We start from the raw sequence: 20,382 nt of genomic DNA, 5'->3' as shown, positions 1-20,382 counted from the left end.
TATGAGGAATCACCTCTATTGTTTTCATCTTTTGGGATTTGAGTCAGAGTTTTTATTTTTATTTTGATTAGCCACATCCCCAGCTTCTTGGGCAGGTGTCGACACAACCCTTAACCAGGTTTGGCCCACATGAGTTGGGAGGTGGAGGCCAGGTCACTGCCCTTTGCAAGGGGCCGGGGGAGGCTAGCTTTCCTCTTTCCCAGGGTCAGTGGGACTGGTATGGGGTCTGCGGGGTGAGAGACCCTTTTGTGGGGTGGGTGGGCTACAGGCACATTTGGGCACAGTTCAGGGACTGAGTGTCCAGGGCAGCTGGGCCAGCTCCAGGGGCACTATCCCCCATGCCATCCTCCCTCACCTTCTTCAAGGCAACAAAGTCATTCTCAGCGCAGGGCCGCAGGGAGAGCTCCTCTTCATACCTGGTGGAATGGGCAGGGAAAAAAACGTTTTCATTGGACTTTCAGGGTTTAGAAGGGGTTTTGGTATCAGGCCTGGGGGAAGGGGCCTTTGGGGGCAAATCTGCCTCTTACTGACTGAATGCCCTAAGGAGTTACCAGGGCCAGGCCCTGTCTCTGGACACCTCTAGCTCCTCCAGCCTTTCCCGGCGACGATTATTATCACAGTCTCTCATTAGCCACTTGGCAAGTTTACCTCTGTCTTCCCCCCGCAGGCCCCCAAAGCCTGTTCCTGCGATGACTCACCCTCTGGGAAGTCCTTCTTAAGGCTACCTTCATTCTATCTTGCTACTAAGGAAGCCCACTTCATCTAGTTGTTTCCTCTGGGAAGGTGGCCATAAGTTGGCTGCGTGTTGCTGGCATAGCCGTCTCTTCTGTGCTGCTCTGAGAGCTGGCTGCAGTCCCAGAAATCCCTGCTGACCCTGTGCCCCTTCTTGCCAGGAGAGTTGTGAGCCTGGCCTCTACCAGCAGCTCACTTACAGTGGTAGCAATTACCTTCTCTACCAGATCCATGGTGACAAACCTATTTTCTCTAGGCTCCGAGAGCTCCTCGCCCACTCCCTGTCCCCCAGGGCAATGGAATCAGGGTTGAGGTTCAGTCTGGCTGGAATGATTCAGTTTGATGAACGACATCAACGCATTAAAAGCTTTGCTGTGTTTCCTGATATCTATCCTTCCTTTTTGCAGCGGAATTCTGCCACTGCACGGGCCCTGGAGCCTGCTATGGGTTTGAATGCTGGCTCACCAGGGGCTAGTCATGTGACTTTGGGTAAGTGACCTGGCCTCTCTGTGCCTCAGTGTCATCACCTTCAGAATGAGGATAACACTGGTTCTGCCGCACAGAATTATTGTGAGTTAATATGTCACATGAGTTAGTATCTGCAAAGCAGTAGGCCCCGTGCCTGGCACAGGGGATATACTGTGTAAGATTGCCTATTGCTATTAAAATGCCTCATTCTTCCCTATTGTCCCACTTTTAAAATCCAAAGTCCTCATCTTGAGCTGCACACCATGTCTCCTGACCATCTTGTATCTTGACCATCAAGAAAGGCAATGCCTCTGTTGAGAGGACTCTTCTTCCCTCGTTGCCCCCCGGCCTTGCCACATCTTGCCTATCAGAGTCTGCTCGAGTTGTCTCCTTTCAGTTGGCACACTTTGGCCCTTCTTTGTCACTTGCTTCTGTCCTTTCCTTTTTATGGCATCTACTATGGACTTTTTTAGAAGAATCAACTAGAATGAAATTCACCCTGCAGGGCCCCAAGCAAATGGCACCTCCTGGTCCCTTCTGCTCTCTCACTCTCTTGGGAGTCTGCTCCCCATTTGCCCTGTACCCAGTACTTGCTCTTGTGCATGGAGGTCTATGCCAGACCAGGGCAACTTCAGGGAAGGAGCCCAACTAGCACAGCCTGTGGCACTGAGCAGGCATGTAATTAACACCAGCAGCATGAATGTCCCCCCAGCATGGCTCTGTTCCACTGACCCACATCCCTTATGAACCATTGCTTTCAATATATTTACGCCGTTTCTTGTCACTGGAAATGTTTCTTAACTCTCCCCCACCAGCATGTGCTCTTGTGGGGCCTGGACTTGGAGAGACCCACCCAGGATCTGTGAGGCAAGTGCTCTGGGCCTCAAGCCTCTTGCGAGCATTGGACTTACTCACCTGCAAGCTCTTTATTAACTTATGCTTATCAAGTGTGTTCACCCACTGCAAGTCAGGCCCAGAGCTGTCCTCGGGGGGCCTTAACCACAGGGAACTGGGAAGAGAGACCAGAGATGGAGCCTGATAGTGGGAGGAAGGTGACTTCCAGCTGTGGGAGCCAGATATGGGGGATGTGGTAGCCTGGATGTCCTGGGAGGTGAAGTTAAGAGGGGCTTATCACGAAGAAGGAACAGTGGGAGCAAGGCTTGAAGAGAAGAGGATTTGGGGGTTCATTTGGGGAATAAGAAGTAATTCAGAATCTGCAAAGGGATTGATGCAAGATAAAGCAGAACAGGCAGTAAGCAGAGCCCTGGAGCAGTGGAAACATCAGGAGAAAGAACGTGTTACATTGAGCTGAGGAAGGTGTTATTTAGGCAAGTGGTGGGAAAGGGAATAAAGACCAGTACATGATTTCAGAGCTTTTACCATGTGCCTCATGGGCAAGATCCTAGATGCTTTGCCTATGTTATCCTGTTTATGTTCTACTACCCAGGGAACTGTTAGGGTGCCCATTTTCTAGATGGGGACACTGAGCCCAGGTTGTTTATGTATCTCTCTCCAGGTCCCCAAGTGGGGTGAGAGCAGTGCAGACTCACTTTTTCTTGTAGCCCTCCGTTGCATTCTGGATGCCGCAGAGCTCCAACTCTAGCCTGGCCCGGTCTCCCGCCACGCAGTCCAGCTGCCTCCGCAGGGCACAGATGTAGGCCTCGAAGATGGGCTCTATGTTGCTCTGGCAGCACCTCTGCTGCTGCATGAAGTTCCACTTGGTCTCCAGAAGCTTGTTCTTCTGCTCCAGGAACCGGACCTGCAGCCAACAACAGGATGCTACTGGGCAGCAGGGACCCTGAGGACCATGGCTTGGAGAGAGTAAGTGGTGGCAATGGGGCACCAGAACCAGTTTGTGTTCTTACTACCAACACACTGCTGCCGAAGTGCCATAATATTCAGATTAGGGTCTCTGTGTAGACTGATACCTGATGATATGTTTCTGTGTCACCCCTGCCTGGGGGAGTTTATAGGACCCCACCTGCCACCCAGGGGCTGCATTGTAGTAGAAGGATTACTGTCGCAAGAGGCCTGGGGCAAGTCCATCTCCCAGCCCTGCCTGCCTGCTTCCCATTAGTCTTGAAACCTTGGCCAAACCACTCATCCCTTCAAGCCCCTCTTTGCTTCCTGAAGCAACTACTTGGGTTGTGGATGGCAAGCATGTTGTAAATCCTTGTACTAGTGTAAGCTGGTGATGTTATGATGACATTACACTTGGGAGTTCTGGCTTTCTTCAGCCACAACCCTGGGGTGCTCAGGGCAGAAGGTTGGATCAAAGGCTTTGTCACTCTGAGCCCTTTTCACCTAAGCTGCCACAACCTGCCGTGGGTTCAATAAAAAAATGTCCACATCACAGTAACGTGGAGACCTGCTGGCCCACCTCCTCCATTCCTGTGGCTTGGAGACTGAGATCAGGAGAAGCTGAGAGAGAAGATCACAGTCACCCCATTAGTCACTGGCAAAGGGAGCAGGGTCTCCTGTCCTTGCCCTGGGATTTACCATACTGTGTGTTGTCTCTCAAGAAAAACTACAGAGGAAGTTATGTTGCAGTGGTGTGTGTGACATTGCTGATGATCAGGCCCCACGTTGTTACAGCGAGTTTATTACCAGAATTCGATGAGCTTTAAAAGTAAAATTAAGTATAACAAGTTCCCATTTCTGAAAACAAATTTCTTTTGGGGGTACCTTTGCTATATCACCTCCTTTAATTCTCCCACCATCATCGCTTCCTTTCCCCCCGTGGCAGCCAGATCTCTTAAGCTGAGAGGTGAGCAGTTGGCACAGGGTCTCAGGGAAACAGGACTAGAACCAAACCCAGGATGACCCAGGTCTCCTGCCTTCTGGCCCAGGACATTTTGCCCTAAACCTTGAGGTCACCAGAAACACCGGCTCAGCCCTTGGCATGTATCCTGACCCCAAGAGCCTGCCTGGGGTGTGGGGACAGGCCTAGGGGCAGCTGAGGGTGATGGCCAGTTCAGTGTCATCCACAGTTGGCATGTCACCCTTCCCTACAGCCTTTCAGAGCTGTGGCTCCAACTACTTTGTGTGCCCAGCTCTGACTACTCCACCTTCACCCCAGACCTAAGCTGGTGGCAAATTCTAGGGTCACAGCACCCATCCCTTCCTCCAAGTGCCGGGGTCTCCCCCCCAGCTCAGGCTCTCAGAAGGCGCCAGTCTGTTGTTAAAGCCACATCAGGAAAGGCTGTGCTCTGCTCTTTGGTCTTTTTTTTTCTGTATCTATCATTGCTTTGGAAGTTCTTCTTATAGTCTGACCTCAGGCAACCTTGGTGATTTTATCAGGTCACATCAGAGAGAGATGACATATTTTAAAAAAAGGACTAGCAAGCAGAAATGTCTAGTGCTGAGCCTGATCTAACCAGATCTAGTGGTTGTGGAGTACACAGTGAATCAGTTGTGTCTTCGATACCATTGGTCTCTTCCTATTCCCTGGACCAGACAGGGTGTTCTCTGCATCCCGTGGCCCTAGACCCTGGGGCCCTCCCTCTCACCTTGTTGATGAAGGAGGCAAAGCGGTTATTGAGGCACTTGATCTGCTCCTTTTCATCTGTCTTCACCCTCTGCACGGTTGGGTCGATCTCTAGCTCAAGTGGGACCAGCAGGCTCTCATTGATGGTGACAGGGGTGATACAGGCAGAAGGCCCACAGGCAGCCCCCACTCGGTACCCGAAGCCAGGTGGGCCACACCTGGGGGCGACCTGGGGCCTCCTGAAGCCCACATTGCACAGGCTCCGTGAGCCAAGGCAGCCCAGGTTCCGGAGGCCCCCAGTGCCTCCGGGCCGGCATGGCCCCTTGCTCACCGCATAGTGGGTGACCATTCGGGGGAGCACAGCTGAGCATGAGCTGAAGCTCCTACTGCCGCTTCCGGAGCCCTGCTGGAAGGTGTGGCACGGCATGGCAGGAGAGAGAGGCAGGGAGGTGGGCTCTCGTGGGGACAATGGGAAGCACGATTATCAGGTCAGCTCAGCTTCCACCCTTTTATCTGGTGGGAGATGGAGGGCTGAGCCAGATCAAACCGTAAACCACCATTAAATCAGGTTTATGAGCTTGGGACATTGGCAGCTGCTAAATGCAAAGTGGATAATTAGGGTAGCAAAGAGCAAAGAGAAGGAGCCAATGATCGATGCTGGTGGGCCCTATAAAATTTCTATTTGTCCTCCTTCCTTGTTTACAGGGTGATGAGAGGGCCAAGCAGACAGAAGTGTTTGGTGTATTCAGTGGCTCAGCCTCAAGGAAAGGGAGAGCTGAGATTTTATGCCATTTCACTGTGGGGGTGGGGGTGAATCATGTACCCTGGCTGCCTTGGGATTAGAGACCAAATCAGACATGCATGAGGAGGCTCCATCTCTCCAAGGCTGTTTTTATGTTTTCCTGCAGATGCTTCAGACCCAAGTGCCCTCTATGGGTTCCTCAGTGAGCCCAGAGGCTCCCAGGGAGGAAGGCTTTTGGGGTGGGAAGCCCCCCCTAAGCAGGCTGGGCTTCGCCCTCCTCAGGCCAGGCAGGTCCTGGCTCCTGCTCAGCAGCCCCCTTTCTCACTAGGGCTCCAAGGTAGAAGGTCCCAGATATATACTCTTGTCTTCAGGGCCTGTGTGGTCCAAAAAAGGCTGCAGGGGACTCCAGAGGAAATGCCTGGGGCTTGAAGAGAGGAGGGGAAGGTGTGATCTCCCCAAGATTCTTCCAGCCTCTGAAACAGGTCCTGATGTCAACCATGAGGTTGCGGTCCATGTCACTGTTCCTTTCCCCTTTTTCTCCCCACATTCCCAGGCTCCCTGAGGGAGGTAGAGCCTGCTATGACCTGCAGACATCTGCGAGGACAGTCGTTGCCTTAGGGAATGTTTGGGTAGGTGTGGGATACAGGCTTTCTCCCCAGCACCCCAGTCCCGGCTCTGTGGAGATGCTTGAAACCTCCCCGACGCCAGTCCTCTCCCTGCCCTTTCCAGCAGTCCCTCAGTGAAGCCTCTGCTGGGGCCGGCTAGTCTTTCCCTTCCACGCTGACCTTTTTCCAGGTCAATAATCAAGCCAATAATAATAGCAGTAACATGTATTAGGTTGTTTCTGTGTGCTGGGACTACCCTGAGTGTGACATCATTTTCTCATTTAATTATTATGGGGACACCATGCTGTAGTTTCAATTTTACAGCTAAGGAAAGTGAGGAACAGAGTGGTTAAGTAACCACCCCAAACCACACAGTTTGTCTGTGATGGGCTGGGATTCAATGCTGTTGTTTCTGACGTCACTGTGGTCTGCTGCTGGTGGAGAGAAGCCTGGGTGAGGAATGGGGGTCTATCACCAATATGTATTATGTCTTCTCTGTTCTACCTTTAGATTAGGAGACTGCAAGTCAGCAGTTTCTAGTGCTCCAAAATTCTCTGTGACATTTCACACTGTCCCCTTTGTCATCACATTGACTTTGGATCCTAGAGTGCTATGGAGGGAAGATTGGGGCTTGGGGAGGTCAGGGGTGTGACAAGAGGTCATGGGCAACAGTGGGAGGCTGAGGTGGGGTAGGGTGGGGCCGGGTTGCATGATGTCAGGGGAAGAGGATTCTCATTCTCCCTGGAGAAAGCATCACAGAGGTGGGGCCCAGGAGATGGTGGTGATGGTGACACTGAGAAGTAAGACCACAGAGCCTGCTCTCACCACATTCAGGCCAGAGCAAGGTCTCATTGACTGTGTTGGGCTCCCTGGAGGCCCTCTAAGTGTGAGATAGGATACAGACTCAGTCAAGCCTGGAAAGCTCGGTGACATTTTATTGAAGCTATTTTAGGAAGCAGGCAGGCACAGGGAGCAGGCAATTCTGAAGGGTTTGAAATGATCAGAGTAGGAGTGACTTTTCTGAAGTTGTGAACTCTCCTATCTTCATGTCAGTGGTGCAGCAGCCAGCCCCTCCTTGCCCTTGGAATGCATTTTGGTCTTGAATATATGGCAGGTGTTTTGAGAGCTTACAACTTTTCAAACCACTGCATGAAGACCAGCCTTGGGACGATATCTGTGCCTACCCCACTCCCTGTTCCACTGCGGCCCTCCCTCTGCTTCCTTCCATGGCCTGAGAACGCATCCTCTTGGAGGGAGGGAGGGAGGACATACCTGTCTTCCTAACAGAGTCTGCTCTCCTAGGCCTTGCCCGTGGGGCAGGGACTTTACTGGGCTGCCTTAAAGAGGTTCAGTTCTAGCTAGAGCTGGCGACCAGCAAATCCACACCACAGGCATGTCAGAGACAGAGGGATAGAAAAAGAAAGGTTAGGAGAGAGAGAGAGCAGGACATACACTGCCAAATGGATGAGTGGGAGAGGAAGAAAAGAGGGAAGTAAAGGAGAGAGGAGGAGGGAGCTTAGAAGGGAGACTCATAAGCTGGTAAAGGATGGGTAGGAAAAGGAGCGAAGGTGAATGGGTAGGTGAAACGGAAAGAAAAGTTTCCCAAAGAGAGATGTGGCTAGCAGAGGAGAGAGAAGCTCCGGCCTGGAGGACCATCGCAGGAGGCTCTCCCAGGGCGGTTCAGACACAGGCTAAGTGGCCCCTCCTGCTGGTGTGGCTGCAGCCTACTCTCCCGGGAGCTTCCTTTCCTCCCACTCATCCACGGGACATTTCTGTTAGAGATGACAGTTCTAATATTGACTTTAATGAGGCAGATTTGGAAGAAATTTGGCTATGATTTATCATGGAATTTAGCTCCAGGCCATGGAGATTCCATCCTAGTATGAATAATCAAGTTGGTAATATTCTGAAGGGTGTTGATTACTCTTTCAAATATTCTGATGGTGGGAGTTGTCAGGAGAAGTGGCTGGGGATTTGGGCAGGGCCAAGAGGGAAGGAGGTGAGGGGATTGCAATCGTTTGAGGGGACCTGCAGGAAAAATGGTCTGTCTGCCATGAGAAGCACATAGGGTGGAGACTCTGGCATGGACTACAGTCAACTTATTTGGGGCACCAAGTCCAATTCTAAGTCCCCCAGTGGCATTGCAGTAGGTCTCGGTTGGGCAGAAGGAGGAAGACCCTACTGCACCCCTATTCTGGAAGCTACTGAGGCAAGTCCCAGCTCTGGTCTTGGCACAGCAGTTGAGTTAGTGTTAGTTGGCATGGATGCCTGTGGGAGGGCCCTGGGATAGGAAGTGAGGGGCATACCTCCATGGGGACCTGTCTGGAGGCAGAGGGATGGATAAGGTGACCTCTAGAGGCAGAGGGATGGAGAAGGTGACCTTAGGGCTCACTGGCCACTCACTGCCTGCTCCCTGTGCCTCCTGCATGTGCATGGGGTGTCAGCAAAGCAACAGGCCTTAGGTGGGAATCAGGAAGAGGGAGGAGGCAGCCGAGGCAGGCAGGGCCTTTAGCTCCTGTAGCTCTTCTTGGTGGAAGATGTCTTGGAGATGATGCGCATGCTGGAGCTGCTGCCACTCACGCCGCGGCCACTGGTGGAACTGAAGCCGCTGCCGCTGTAGCAAAGGCCACTGCTGTAGCCGCTTCCACCCGCACAGAGGCCGCCACTCCCGCTGTAGCCTGTGCCCCCCGAGGAGGAGACCACGGCTGTGGAGAGAAGGCACAGGCGTGCTGGCAGGCTCCTTGGAGCCCCCAGACCCACCCTCCCGGGGCCCATACTGGCTCCCTCCCATCGTGCTTCCTCAGGGGGCAGAAATCTCCTCAGTCCCCAGAGCCAGGGTTAGAGAGGGTGGCCCAGACTCACTGTCCCCATCACAAGCTACCTCAACTTGAGCATCTGTACAGGACCTGCCATTTTTGAATGGCACACTCCTACAACTGAGGCCACACTGATCTCAGCCTGAGAGAAGCCATCTCTACAATGCCCCCCATGTTACAGAGGGAAACAGGGAGGCGCAATGACATTGGGTGGCCTGTCCAGGGTCCCACCTGCCAGCAGCCGAGGCATAGACTCCTATGCTATGTTTATTCCTACCTATACCCAGGCTCTCATAATTGGATGGAACGTGAGGTCTTGTACCTGTGTGGAGATCACAGACTCCCACACTGGGCGCGGATCTCCCTGGGTGGGAATACCTTCTGTTGCACCCAGAGGCAAACATTTAGCTTCTGTTCAAATACTTTCAGCAACAGGGAGCTCACTCCTTTGGGATGCAGCTCCCACAGCCCATCAAACGTGTGAAGATGGCTCTTTGACCTCCCGTCTCAGTGTCTGCTCCTCCTGGTGAAGCGTTCCTGCTCCTGTTATTGATTGTTTTCAAACTCTTCTCATCCTGGCTTTCCAGCCTCCCTAACATGGTCCCCCAAGGGGGACTCTGCTGCCCAGGCCCAGGATGGGACTCGGCACTGCCTGAATGCCCCATCAGCCCTGCTGGGCTGTGCTGTGGGGTGCTTCCTCCCTGGCTCTCTCTGGTGAGCAGGAAGGAGAAGGCTGCGCACCTGCACTCCTTGCCAGGTCAGCCAGTGCTTTACTCGTTCAATTCATGTGTTCAATTCTAAACAAGGTTCTTGGCATTTAACCTGTTGAGTGGTTTCTTGTTAGTTGTGTGAGTTTGAGTTCCTGCCAGAACTAGCTGAGAAATCTGACGTTCAAACCAGGGATTCCTGTAACTGAGCCCTCTGGGGCCAGAGCAGAGTCATTCGTGTGGACATGTGGCGCCACTGCGACAGCCCTGGGGGTGAGGGGTCACTACAAGTCTCTCTTGACATTGCTGGGATGAAGGGCCAAAGAAGAGAGGGGTCTCCACAGAGCTCCTAAGGGGGGCTTAATGACATTGCTGCCCAGCTTTGTCCTATTCAGTCACTAAATCCTTGTCAGTAACACTATCAGCTTCTGTTTTGTCTCCCACTTTTCTGTCAACCCAAGATTTGTACTCACAGATGTTCACAGGTCCAACACCTTCTCCGGTCAGTCTGTTGTGGGAGGGGAGACAAAGAGACCTTTCATTTGCTGAGAAGTTAAAGAGCCCTGAGTTCTTTTAGTTGATGTTACCCGCACAGAGCACTTACTGTGTGCTAGGCTCTGCACTTAACCAGCTTCTATTCATCTCACTAGCTTTAGGAGACTAATGTGACTCTGTAAAGGGACATTTGGATGACACATCAAGGGGCCCAGGCTCCCTAGGTAGGAGGGACAGTAAGGTTGCAGACATCTCTGGTCAAACATGGAGCTCCTGAGCCTCATCCTGAGCATGGCCTCTTTGTCACAGGCCTGGGCAGAAATGCCCCTGCTTATGGCCTTCCAGGTAGCCATGAGCCATCTCCCCCTGACACCTTTTACCCTGGCCCCCTGCCTGGAGTCCAACAGGAACCATGGGAGCAGCTGTGATCATAGGACGCCTTTAGGAAGCAGCTGTGCTTTAAACCTGTTTCCACCCTTGGAATTCCTATCTGGGACCTGGCTCTGTGGGGCTCCTGCCTCTGTTGCATGGGTGCTCTGGTGGTGTCTGAGCCCTGGTGAAAGGAGAAGGCTGCCCACCTGCACTCCTCGCCCTCCAGCAGCTTGCGGTAGGTGGCGATCTCGATGTCCAGGGCCAGCTTGACGTTCATGAGCTCCTGGTACTCACGCAGCTGCCGCGCCATGTCCTGCTTGGCCTTCTGCAGGGCGTCCTCCAGCTCAGCCAGCTTGTGCTTGGCGTCCTTGAGGGCCATCTCTCCACGCTGCTCAGCATCAGCAATGGCGGCCTGGAGTGCGGCACACTGCCAGGAGGACACAGGAGTTTGTGAGATCATCCGTAGGAAATACAGTAAGATGTGGGTTTTAGATTAAAAATATGGAAGATTTTCCTGAAATGGATTTCATGCAAAGGAGGTTGGGACTTCATTCATCATCTTCAAAAAATAAGATTAATGTCTGTTCCCCTTAGATAATTTGAAACATCCAGGATACAGGAAATGACATGGGGGTCCTTTTCAATGCAGAACTTCTCTGGATAGTGGGTAAGTAAAGCAGGCCAAAGTTTTGCCATCTATGTCCCCAGGAGACAAGCTTTCCTAGAGGAATTAATGTTGGACAGATCTCAGAAAGAAGGTCCTCACATCCCCAATGGGGCCGGAGGCTGCCGTTGTACATTCCTGGGGGGTCACTCATCTGGGAGGTTCTCTCTGCGTGGGCTGAGTTAGAAGATTCCAGGTCTGTGAGGGGTGGGGGCATGGGTGGGATGCCCACCTGGAGCTCAGCCCTACCTGCTTCTTCAGGTTGTCAATCTCAGAGCGCAGCCTCTGCATCACCCGGTTCAGCTCTGAGATCTCCATCTTGGTGGTGCGGAGGTCATCCCCGTGCCTGCCTGCCGACCGCTGCAGCTCCTCATACTGGGGTGGGGAAGGAGGAACAGGAGGCGGGGACAGCCAGGTCAGAGAGGAGAAGGTGGTGGCTTCCCAGGGCCCAGCAGGCTTCCAGTGCGCTGCTCGGAAGTGCCTCGCTTTGCACCACTATTTCAGTCAAATCCATCTGCTTTGTCTGTTGGCTCAGCCCCTCACTCTCTGTGTCCTCAGGAGCTCCTCCCAGGGGGGCACTCCCTGGGTCGGGTCTTTCCCTTTCCTTCCACAGCAGGTAGCTCCCGCTCACAAACTCAGCATCACACAGGAGTGCCCAGCGCTCACCGAGTCTGAAGCTCTTTCGTATTTGTTTTCTGTGGCACCATGTCTTATACTCTAGTGACTCCCTAGATCTGTGTTTGCTCTAACCTGGAAATCTCACTGTGTGATCCTTGCCCAGCCTTTGTCTCCCAGTCCTGCAGCCCCAGCCACTTCTGTCTCTCTTCTCAGGATCCTCTAGCCTCTTCCAAGAGGCTTAATCTTCCTCTTGTTCCCACCTTCCCTCTCTTGCCCCCATGGCACGGGTGGTCCCTCGCCTCTCCTTACAGGGCATTGGAGAGGTGTCCATCGTCCCCTGGCAGAGGACTGACCCCCTCCTGTCCTTGTCTGGCTATGTCCGCAGGTCCTGATGGTGCAGCCTGAGGAGTCCTCAGAACCGAGGGTAAAACCCAAGCTGAACTCAGATCCCTTCGACACTATCAGACGGGGACATCCAAGAGGACAAGGCTCTTACTAATTTGCCTTTAGAAATCTCAATTCCCTATGATTGTTTCATGAACTTGACCTTGATTCCTTACCTTGGTCTGGTACCAGGACTCGGCCTCAGCCCGGCTGCGGTTGGCAATGTCCTCGTACTGGGCCTTGACCTCAGAGATAATGCTGTCCAGGTCCAGCTTGCGGTTGTTGTCCATGGACAGGATGACAGAAGTTTCAGAGATCTGGGCCTGCAGCTGGGCCAGCTCCTGTGACAGGGCCCAAACGGAACAGCTGAAGGAGGAGGGTGTGCATGTGCATGTGTGTGTGTGTGTGTGTGTTGGGAGACTGACCAGAGCCCTAGAACAGACCCTGGCATCGAGGGCCTTGCTCGCATTGTTGGGGTGGAGCGCTGTGCGAAAGGGCTGGAAGGACATTAGGGGGTCACTGAGTTTACACCCATTCTTTCTAGTCCCCTCATCTGCACAGAGGGAGCAGCAGCACAGGTGACTCTAGCCAGAATTCTCCAGAAGTCACTCCCACTGTGAGGGGAATGCACCTTGCCACAACCTGTCAGTGCGGTGACGTCTCGTGTTCTGAGAAAATGCACCTTTCACACCAAATAAAGAAATCATCTTGTGAAAGAAAATTGAGTCAGAAGGAGCCAGAGTGCTTTGCTGTGTCCTGATCGTGTTTCCCAATTTCACTCCTCCCTGGTCCTTGGGGACGGGAAATGGAAATCAGCTCGAAACAGTGGAAAGGCCACCAGACCAAAAAATTCAAGGCTTAGATCTGCCAACCTGGTTAGATAGTCTCAGGGGGCTAGTTACGGTATAGCCTCGTATCATTTCTGTGAGGATTAAATAAATCCATATCCATGTAAGATGGCTTTTGAAACCATAAACCTACAATTAATTTAATGATCACTTTTTGGAGTCATCTAAGGTGGTGACTCCCAAAATGTGATCCTCAGACCAGCAGCATCAGCATCACCTGGGAACTTGATTGAAATGCAACATTTTGGGCCTCACCCTAGACTTACTGAGTCAGAACTGGTGTTCTAATAAGACTTCTAGAAGATTCTGATGAGCTGTAAAATTTAAGAATCACTGGTCCAAAGCACAAATCTAAGTAAAAATATCCCTCTCCTTTCTTTACTGTTGGTTCATGCATTTCCTGCTTCAAAAACTATTATTTTGTTGTCATGTGCAATTTGTCTTCTCCAGCAGCTGACATAGCTTGCAGGTCTTGGCCCACAGGCTTGCTGTTTGAAATAAGGAGCCAACACCACACTGGTTGTCAGCACTGATGTGATCAAGCAGAGAAAATGGTGGCTTTTTGCCCATGTGGGCTGTCGGGTGGTCACAGAGCCCAGGCTCCTGCTCTTGGAATATGGCCAACTTCTGTTGGGCACCAAACACATGTAACCCCATGGGCATAGCACCTGTCCTTACATGGTCTACCTGGAGGAACACAGGCACCCTACCCCCGTCCTCGACATTGCTGGTCCCAGCCCTTCCACTCTCCCCATCACTCAGTCTCCTCCAGCCACCTTGGACTCCTCCTGGCATTCCTGGCTCCTCGGTTGCCTCATGTTTCTCCTCAGATCTCACCCACTTCCTGGCCGCCCCTGCTCCCTATTGTTATTTGTCTTCCTCACCCGCATTGTGCCTGAAATGGCATAGCTGTTTGATCTGTGTTGCCCGACTCACACACTGTAACAGAAGCTCCGAGCACTTAGGGGCTCACTGTGTTTGCTCAGCCCTGCACCTGTGGCCCCAGGAACAGTGTCTGGCACAATACAGTGTATCCTCAGGAGAACCAGGCCATCGTGGTGTGTGCTTCTAGAGACACCTAAGAGCTCACTGATTGCTGCTCGGTTTGTGTAACTGCATTATCCTGTAGCTTCTCTAGGAAGTGTAGCAGGAAATTTGAACAGAGCTGAGTGAGCCAGATTACTGAGCGAATTCTATGGAACTACACATAGTTCAATGGCAGGCAATTCTTTTGTCTGACCAATGCAACATGCTTGGTCCAAGTGGTCAAGGTTGCATTTCTCATTTCGCCTGACCTGCCAGCTGCCCTAGGAAACTTCATTTTCTCCCTTGGTAGGGAAAGTAGCATCCGCTCCATGAATTCCAACCTGGGGTTGGATGGGGAGCAGAGAGACCAGGGAAGAAACTGGTAGTGCTATCTGAGGCCCACCAGCCTCCAGCCCTTCAGAGAGGGAGCACCTGGCACTGCTTACCGCATCGTAGAAAGCTCTCAGGAAGTTGATCTCATCCATTAAGGCGTCCACCTTGGCCTCTAGCTCGACCTTGTTCATGTAGGCGGCATCCACGTCCTGGGCACAGAACATGAAGTCACTCTGAGTTCCACGGTACCTGGGGTAAGAGGCCCCTCTGTCTGGGGGTTAGGTGGGAGGAGTCCAGCTCCCAGGGGTGAGGTGTTTCTCTGTTCCAAGCTATGGAGTGCAACTTGTACGAGGGCCCAAACTGGGTGAGGACCAGGGCTCTCAGGGAACGTCCACCTGCTCTTCAGCTGGCGCCACAGGGAAAGATCTCCTGTCACCTCTATGTGGAGAGGACAACCCCATCCTGGGCCTTGGGGCCTCCACTGCCTTGGGGCTCTCCCAGCCTCTCCCTGAAGCCAGCCCAGCTTTCCCTGTCCTCCTTGCTCTTCCTGCCCCTCCCTCCACTTTGCACACCACTGCTCCATTCGTCCCCCTCTAGCCCATCCAGGCTGCATCTCCCTGCTCTCTGCGCACCATGCTGAGCAAGGTCCCCAGCTCCATGGAGCTGATCTCTGCCTTGCCCTGTTCTCAGAGGCTGACTTGGTGTCTTGGAGACTCAGCTCAGCACAAGGCCGTTTTGCTTCCCCTCTCACTGCACAGACTCCCTTCGGGGAGGGGGCTGGTGTTATCACTTACAGCTGGGAATTTGAGTCCTGGATCCTGACTCACTTCTGATTATCTGGGTAACCTTGGGCAACTTACTGAACCTGCCTGAACCTGAGTTTTCTCACTTATAAGATAAAACCTGTTTCTAAGATTAGGTAAAGCCTGTGTGCAAGGCTACTTGCTTGAGTGGCACCCCAGAAGCAGCTGCCTGGGCCTGGGCATCTGGAGGGAGTGCCCTTCCCCTCACCTTCTTGAGCACCACGAACTCATTCTCTGCCACAGTGCGCCTGTTGATTTCTTCCTCGTACCTGTGAGAGGATCAAGAAGTGAACCGTTGAGGTGATCGTGTACTGTGTAAAAATATCAAATCACTATGCTGTACACTTGAAACTAATATAATATTGTGTTAATTATAAATCACTAAAGAAACAAGCAGATTAGCATTGGGAGCAGGGTTCTGGGAGTGGGGTCAAACAGTGGGGGCTGTAGGTGGGCAGGCCATGGAGGGTTTCCAGAGCAGACTTGGAAAGCATGCTGCTATAGCATGGCCCTGCTCCCAATCCCAAATCTATCAAACAAACACCTCTGTCCAAACAGCAACAAAACAGAACCACCCCTCGTTCTTTCTGAGACTGCTTTGCTCTCCATTTTGCTGCTTCGAGAGTGTAGGTCCCATAAAGGGGCCACATGCTTCCTTTCTGACCCTGTGGTCTCACCCCAAGGCCAACAGAGGCCATGAGGGAGGCGCAGAGGGCAGGTCTCAGGCGGCAGTCCCAAGCCTCGGCTCCTGTGCCCCTAGGTGCCTCACGTTGCCTTGCTGTTCTGTTCTCAGCTATGCTGAATGGCAGCCTAGGAAGCAGTCTTCAGGCTAATAGGAGCCCTGCTCCCCAGGTTTCTCAGACTTCAGTTTGTCCCTGAGCAGCAAGCTTACTCCCCTCCAACCCCTGACGGGCACGTGGAGGTGCCGGCTGCTCACAGATCTCTGGGAAGGAAGTTTCCCTTCTGCTCTAGATGACCCATTTCCCCCCAAGCCCTGCTGAGCATCAGTGAATCCCACCGTCTCCGTGGCTCTGGACAGCTGCCATTTGGGCTTCGTCTCCTCCACCTGCCAGCTGAGTAACCTGGAGCACGTCACTTAACCTCTCAGAGGCTCCTTCCCACTTACGAAATGGCTTGTCCTTATTCTTTTAAAACCACAAAGTACTATTTCACATTGTGTAAATAACCAGAATCTCCCCTGCTTTTTTATTGCCTCTGTTGTCTAGTAGGATCAGAGAAAACTCTCTCCTGCTGTTGAACCTTCGATACTGTGCCTTCTCCTAAGGTCTTGGGAAAAGTGAGGTGGTTTTCCTTGTTGTTTCCTCACACTGCCTTTTGCTTAGATCTGAACATCTCACCTGCACCTAACTCCATGAAATGGTACTTGTCTGTGTTTCCTAGATCACAGACCCTCTGCCAGAGGCTGAGCACCCCATGGCCATGCACAGGCCTCCTAGATGCCTGCTCCAAGAACACTGCGGACTATTAACCAGGAGCACACTCTTGAACAGGTCCCCCCACCTTCCTTCCCTGTGCCTTGTTCCTTCTCAACCTTAGCTTTAGTCTCCTCCTTGAGGAAGCCTTCTTGGATTGAAACACTGTCACTCCATATTTGCATACATATTATAAGTTATCCATCTGCACTTGCTTCTCTTGTCTGTGTCAGCATCACTACACACATATATGTACTCATCTGTATGATAAAAATAGCTAACACTTACTAACAACTTATATACCAGGCACTGGACATCCTACCACATGTTTTAGTTGCAAGTTTTGATTTAATATAATATAATAATTAAAAGGTGTGTACTTTTAATAGAACAAAGAACAGGAGCTTAGAGGGGTTAATTTTCTTTAAGTCATTCAGCCAAGATTCTTAATCCACTGACTACTCTAGATTCTATAGTGCCATACAAGGGAACATTCTGAAATGATGGAAATGTTCTGTATCTGCTCCACTGTGGGACCAATTAGCCACATGGGTCGAATGAGCACTTGAAATGTGGCTAGTGTGACTGAGGGGCTGATGGTTAAATTTTATTTAATTTTAATTTAAACAGCCACGTGTGGCTAGTGGCTACCATGTCAGTGCAGCTCTAAAACCCAAACTCCCATTACATGATGCAAACAGTGTCCCAAACTCTTATCAGGTCACTTATTTGTTTGGACCAAGAACTTTAGGAATAAATCAGAACAATAAAAATAAGAACTTAACATCTATAGACACCAGTGTACAGTTATGTTCAACAGGATGTGTGTGTGTGTGTGTGTGGTTTCCAGAGAGAAGGCAGCAAAGGTATCCCTTTTTCCTTTGTTCTCTGGCCTTGGTCTGGGCTGGGGTGAATGCATGAACATTGTGTAAGTTAGCAATGGGATTAGGCTGAACAAATGTGAGGATGAGATTCTATGGGTTTAATTCTTAACTCATTAGTTGCCACTTGGATAACCTTGGGTGAGTCAGATGCTATCTCAGAGCCTTACTCTCCTCATGCAGAGTTTACAAGGGTGTTGTGACATCATGCTCTTTGTGCCCATGTTAGTTATCATCATCTATAACCCCAGCCCCTCTGAAAATTCTCAACATTCTTGACTGCAGAGTCCCAGCTCTTTTTCTAATTCCACCTCGGTGCCCTAAGTGTGGGTCCCACTTCCCCATTGGACTGGGCACCTAGGAGGGTGGAGCTCCCCAGGAGCTGGGGGCAGGGCACTCCCAGGAGCTGGCTGAGTGCCCACTCACTTGTTCTTGAAATCCTCCACCACCTCCTGCATGTTCTTCAGCTCCGTCTCCAGCCTTGTCCGCTCTCCGCCCAAGCTGTCCAGCTGCCGTCTCAGGTTGCTGATGTAGGCTTCAAACATGGGCTCGATGTTGGCCCTGGTGGTTTTATGTTCCTGCAGGAGGCTCCATTTGGTCTCCAGGACCTTGTTCTGCTGCTCCAGGAACCGTACCTGCCCCAGCCAGAGGAGAGAGACTGTGAGGGCTTCCCTGCAGTAGTCTCCAAGAGGGCTCTGGAACACAGGACCCCCAACAGTTGCAAGGGGGTCCTGTAAGACCTCAGAGTCCGGGTGGCAGGCTCCTACTCCTTGTCCTAGAAGGAACCTGAAATGTAGGGAGTGAAAGAAATGTTGGTGCAATGGGCCTGGGAGACAGGTGGTGGCTTTTTGTGGAGGTGGGAGAAGCAAGGGGGGCCAGAGGGGCTGGAAACCTCTGAATACACCAACATGCTGATGTATGGTAGCTGAAGAAACGAACATTTCACAATCACATTATTGGGTGAGATTTTGATTCCCATTAAATGGGCAGGAGGTTCTTAGCAGAAATTCAGTCTGTCCATTTTCTTTCTGACATGATTTCTCTAGATATAGAATCTGGTCAGTTGCCCATATATTCCAGGAATGCTGGAATAGGTCACTCTGGAGTCCCACTGAGGGGTCCTGGGCACAATCCCAGCCATGCCCCTCGCTAGCTGTGTGACTTTGGCAAGGCCTTCTTTTCTCTGTTCATTCAGGTCCCTTGTGCTACTAATAATTTTCTTTTCTTGGATTGAATTGCACTCATGTACTCCTCAATCTCAGGGGTAGCCTTGCAAATATGCAAAACCTTCCTTGCTAAACAAAGTCCTTCTTTCGGGGGTAGCTGGAATGACATGAAACCTCAAAGAATGAAGAAGCAGGGCCTCCCAGTCTGGAGACAGCAGTGTGCCTACAGAGGGGCTTTAACCAACGCCTCCCCCCACCCAACTTTCTGGGTGGCAGTCCTGGTTCCAAGTCTCTCCCTAGTCACATCCCCTTATTGCCCACATCCTCAAGGAAAAGCAGGGAAATCTCAGATTTATTGCAAACACCAGGCCAAGTGGGGTGACATGAGCAATAAAGTTGAAGAACCTCTGTCTTGATGGTCCCTTTGATTAAGGTCAGCCATTCAGAGATCTGGGTCCACATGATGGGGCACATGCTAGCCTGTGAAACCTACAAGAGCACATCTGAGTCCATCCATCCTACCCAACCAAGGCCCAAGAAGTTAGGTGACTATCCTAAGCAGTAGAGCCAAAGCTAGAACCTGGGCTGGTTACCGCTCAGTTCAGCATTCTTCCATCCACATTGCAAGTATGGAGCCTGAACAATCCAGATCCTTGAATTGGTTCTTCTCAGGGAAAAACAAACAACTGAGGCTCGGGCATGAATGGGTGGTAGTGCAAAATAGAGTAGTTTCTTTTCCAGAAAGAGGCAAGTCCCTAGGACTCTGGGCCTTACAGAAGGAGGGACTCAGGGCTGAAGTCACAGCTTTGCTGCCACCAAAAGAAAAGTGTGGACTACTTTGAACCTGCTCCTTGCCGACCACTCAGCTTCCCAGACATACCCAAGTCATTAGGGAGGTTGCCACAGGAGGACTTGCTCCTATTCACTAGGCAGGAAAAGGTGATCCCAGTTTACTTTTGTGAACTGAACTTGTAACCTTTCATTCCTTCCCTCCAAAATGATCCCCTTTGCTATCTAACTTCAAGCCAAGTATAATGCCATCAAAAGAGTCATGCCCTTGTGCTGGGTCAGACAGCTTTGGAGTCTGGAGTTGGACATTTTCCTGCTCCCACCTCAACAAGGTGGAAACCTCCCCTCCTCCATCCCATCAGCAGTCTTCCCAGCCCCCAGGATGTTAGGTCCTGGGCCCAGAGCCCCAAAAGCAGAGATCCCCCTGAGTGCCAGCTGCTTGCATGGTGGAGATCCCACTTGTCTCTCACCTTGTCAATGAAGGAGGCGAACTTGTTGTTGAGAGTCTTGATCTGCTCCTTCTCCTCCTTCCGCACCCGCTGGAGGGAGGGATCAATCTCCAGGTGGAGGGGGGTCAGGAGGCTCTGGTTGACAGTGACCTCCTGGATACCCCCAGCACCAGGCATCACCCCACCTCCAAATCCATAACCAATGCAGGCTCCCCCAACCCTGTACCCTATGCCCCCGACACCCAGCCCATAGCCAGCGCCCCCAAGGCTGGCCCGGCTGGGGCAGTAGCCCCCGCTGACTGAAATTCTCTTGCTACCCCCAAGGCTGTGGAGGCTCCTGGTCCCGAATGCACCTCCAAAGCCACCCCCAAAACTCTTCCCACTCTGGGACATGGAGACAGAGCTGAAGCTGGGCCGGCAGCCCGGGAGGAGGCTGGCTGAGGAAGCACTGAAGTTCCGAGTGCCCCCTGACTTGATGGTGACAGAGGATCGCTGGGTCATTTTGGGAGCTGGTGCCAGAGGGCCAGAGGAGTGAAAATGTCAAAGGAATGAGTTGCCTTCAAA

At 51.9% G+C, this 20,382-nt stretch overlaps 2 protein-coding genes and 1 long non-coding RNA gene across 3 annotated transcripts in view; 1 reads left to right on the top strand and 2 right to left on the bottom strand.

Annotated features, from left to right (window-relative positions):
* KRT82 (keratin 82) overlaps positions 1 to 5,152 on the bottom strand; it is a 12,771-nt gene extending 7,619 nt beyond the window's left edge. Inside the window, exons 1-3 of the mRNA XM_036992364.2 lie at positions 4,710 to 5,152; positions 2,751 to 2,959; positions 356 to 416 (exon numbers count right to left, since the gene is read on the bottom strand). Of these exons, the coding sequence (XP_036848259.2) occupies positions 356 to 416; positions 2,751 to 2,959; positions 4,710 to 5,114 (675 nt within the window). The 5' untranslated portion in view covers positions 5,115 to 5,152. The remainder of the gene's footprint in view (positions 1 to 355; positions 417 to 2,750; positions 2,960 to 4,709) is intronic.
* LOC140843608 (uncharacterized) lies at positions 2,888 to 12,259 on the top strand. The gene is made up of 3 exons (XR_012121485.1): positions 2,888 to 3,021; positions 11,019 to 11,091; positions 12,092 to 12,259. It is a non-coding gene; the product is annotated as an uncharacterized lncRNA (long non-coding RNA).
* On the bottom strand, positions 6,948 to 20,382 carry LOC108401983 (keratin, type II cytoskeletal 75-like). Its single transcript, XM_017668205.3, has 9 exons — positions 19,840 to 20,382; positions 17,841 to 18,049; positions 15,309 to 15,369; positions 14,411 to 14,506; positions 12,267 to 12,431; positions 11,338 to 11,463; positions 10,631 to 10,851; positions 10,031 to 10,065; positions 6,948 to 8,739 (listed from the first exon to the last, which is right to left on the bottom strand). Exons 1-9 carry the CDS (start codon positions 20,317 to 20,319, stop codon positions 8,543 to 8,545), a joined length of 1,590 nt encoding a protein of 529 aa, XP_017523694.1. The 5' UTR covers positions 20,320 to 20,382; the 3' UTR covers positions 6,948 to 8,542.

This window comes from Manis javanica, chromosome 10, assembly GCF_040802235.1.
Source record: "Manis javanica isolate MJ-LG chromosome 10, MJ_LKY, whole genome shotgun sequence".
In the NCBI taxonomy this organism is placed as follows: Eukaryota; Metazoa; Chordata; class Mammalia; order Pholidota; family Manidae; genus Manis; species Manis javanica.
Note: the sequence above shows the minus strand (reverse complement) of the source record. Positions and strands in the feature narration are given on the sequence as shown.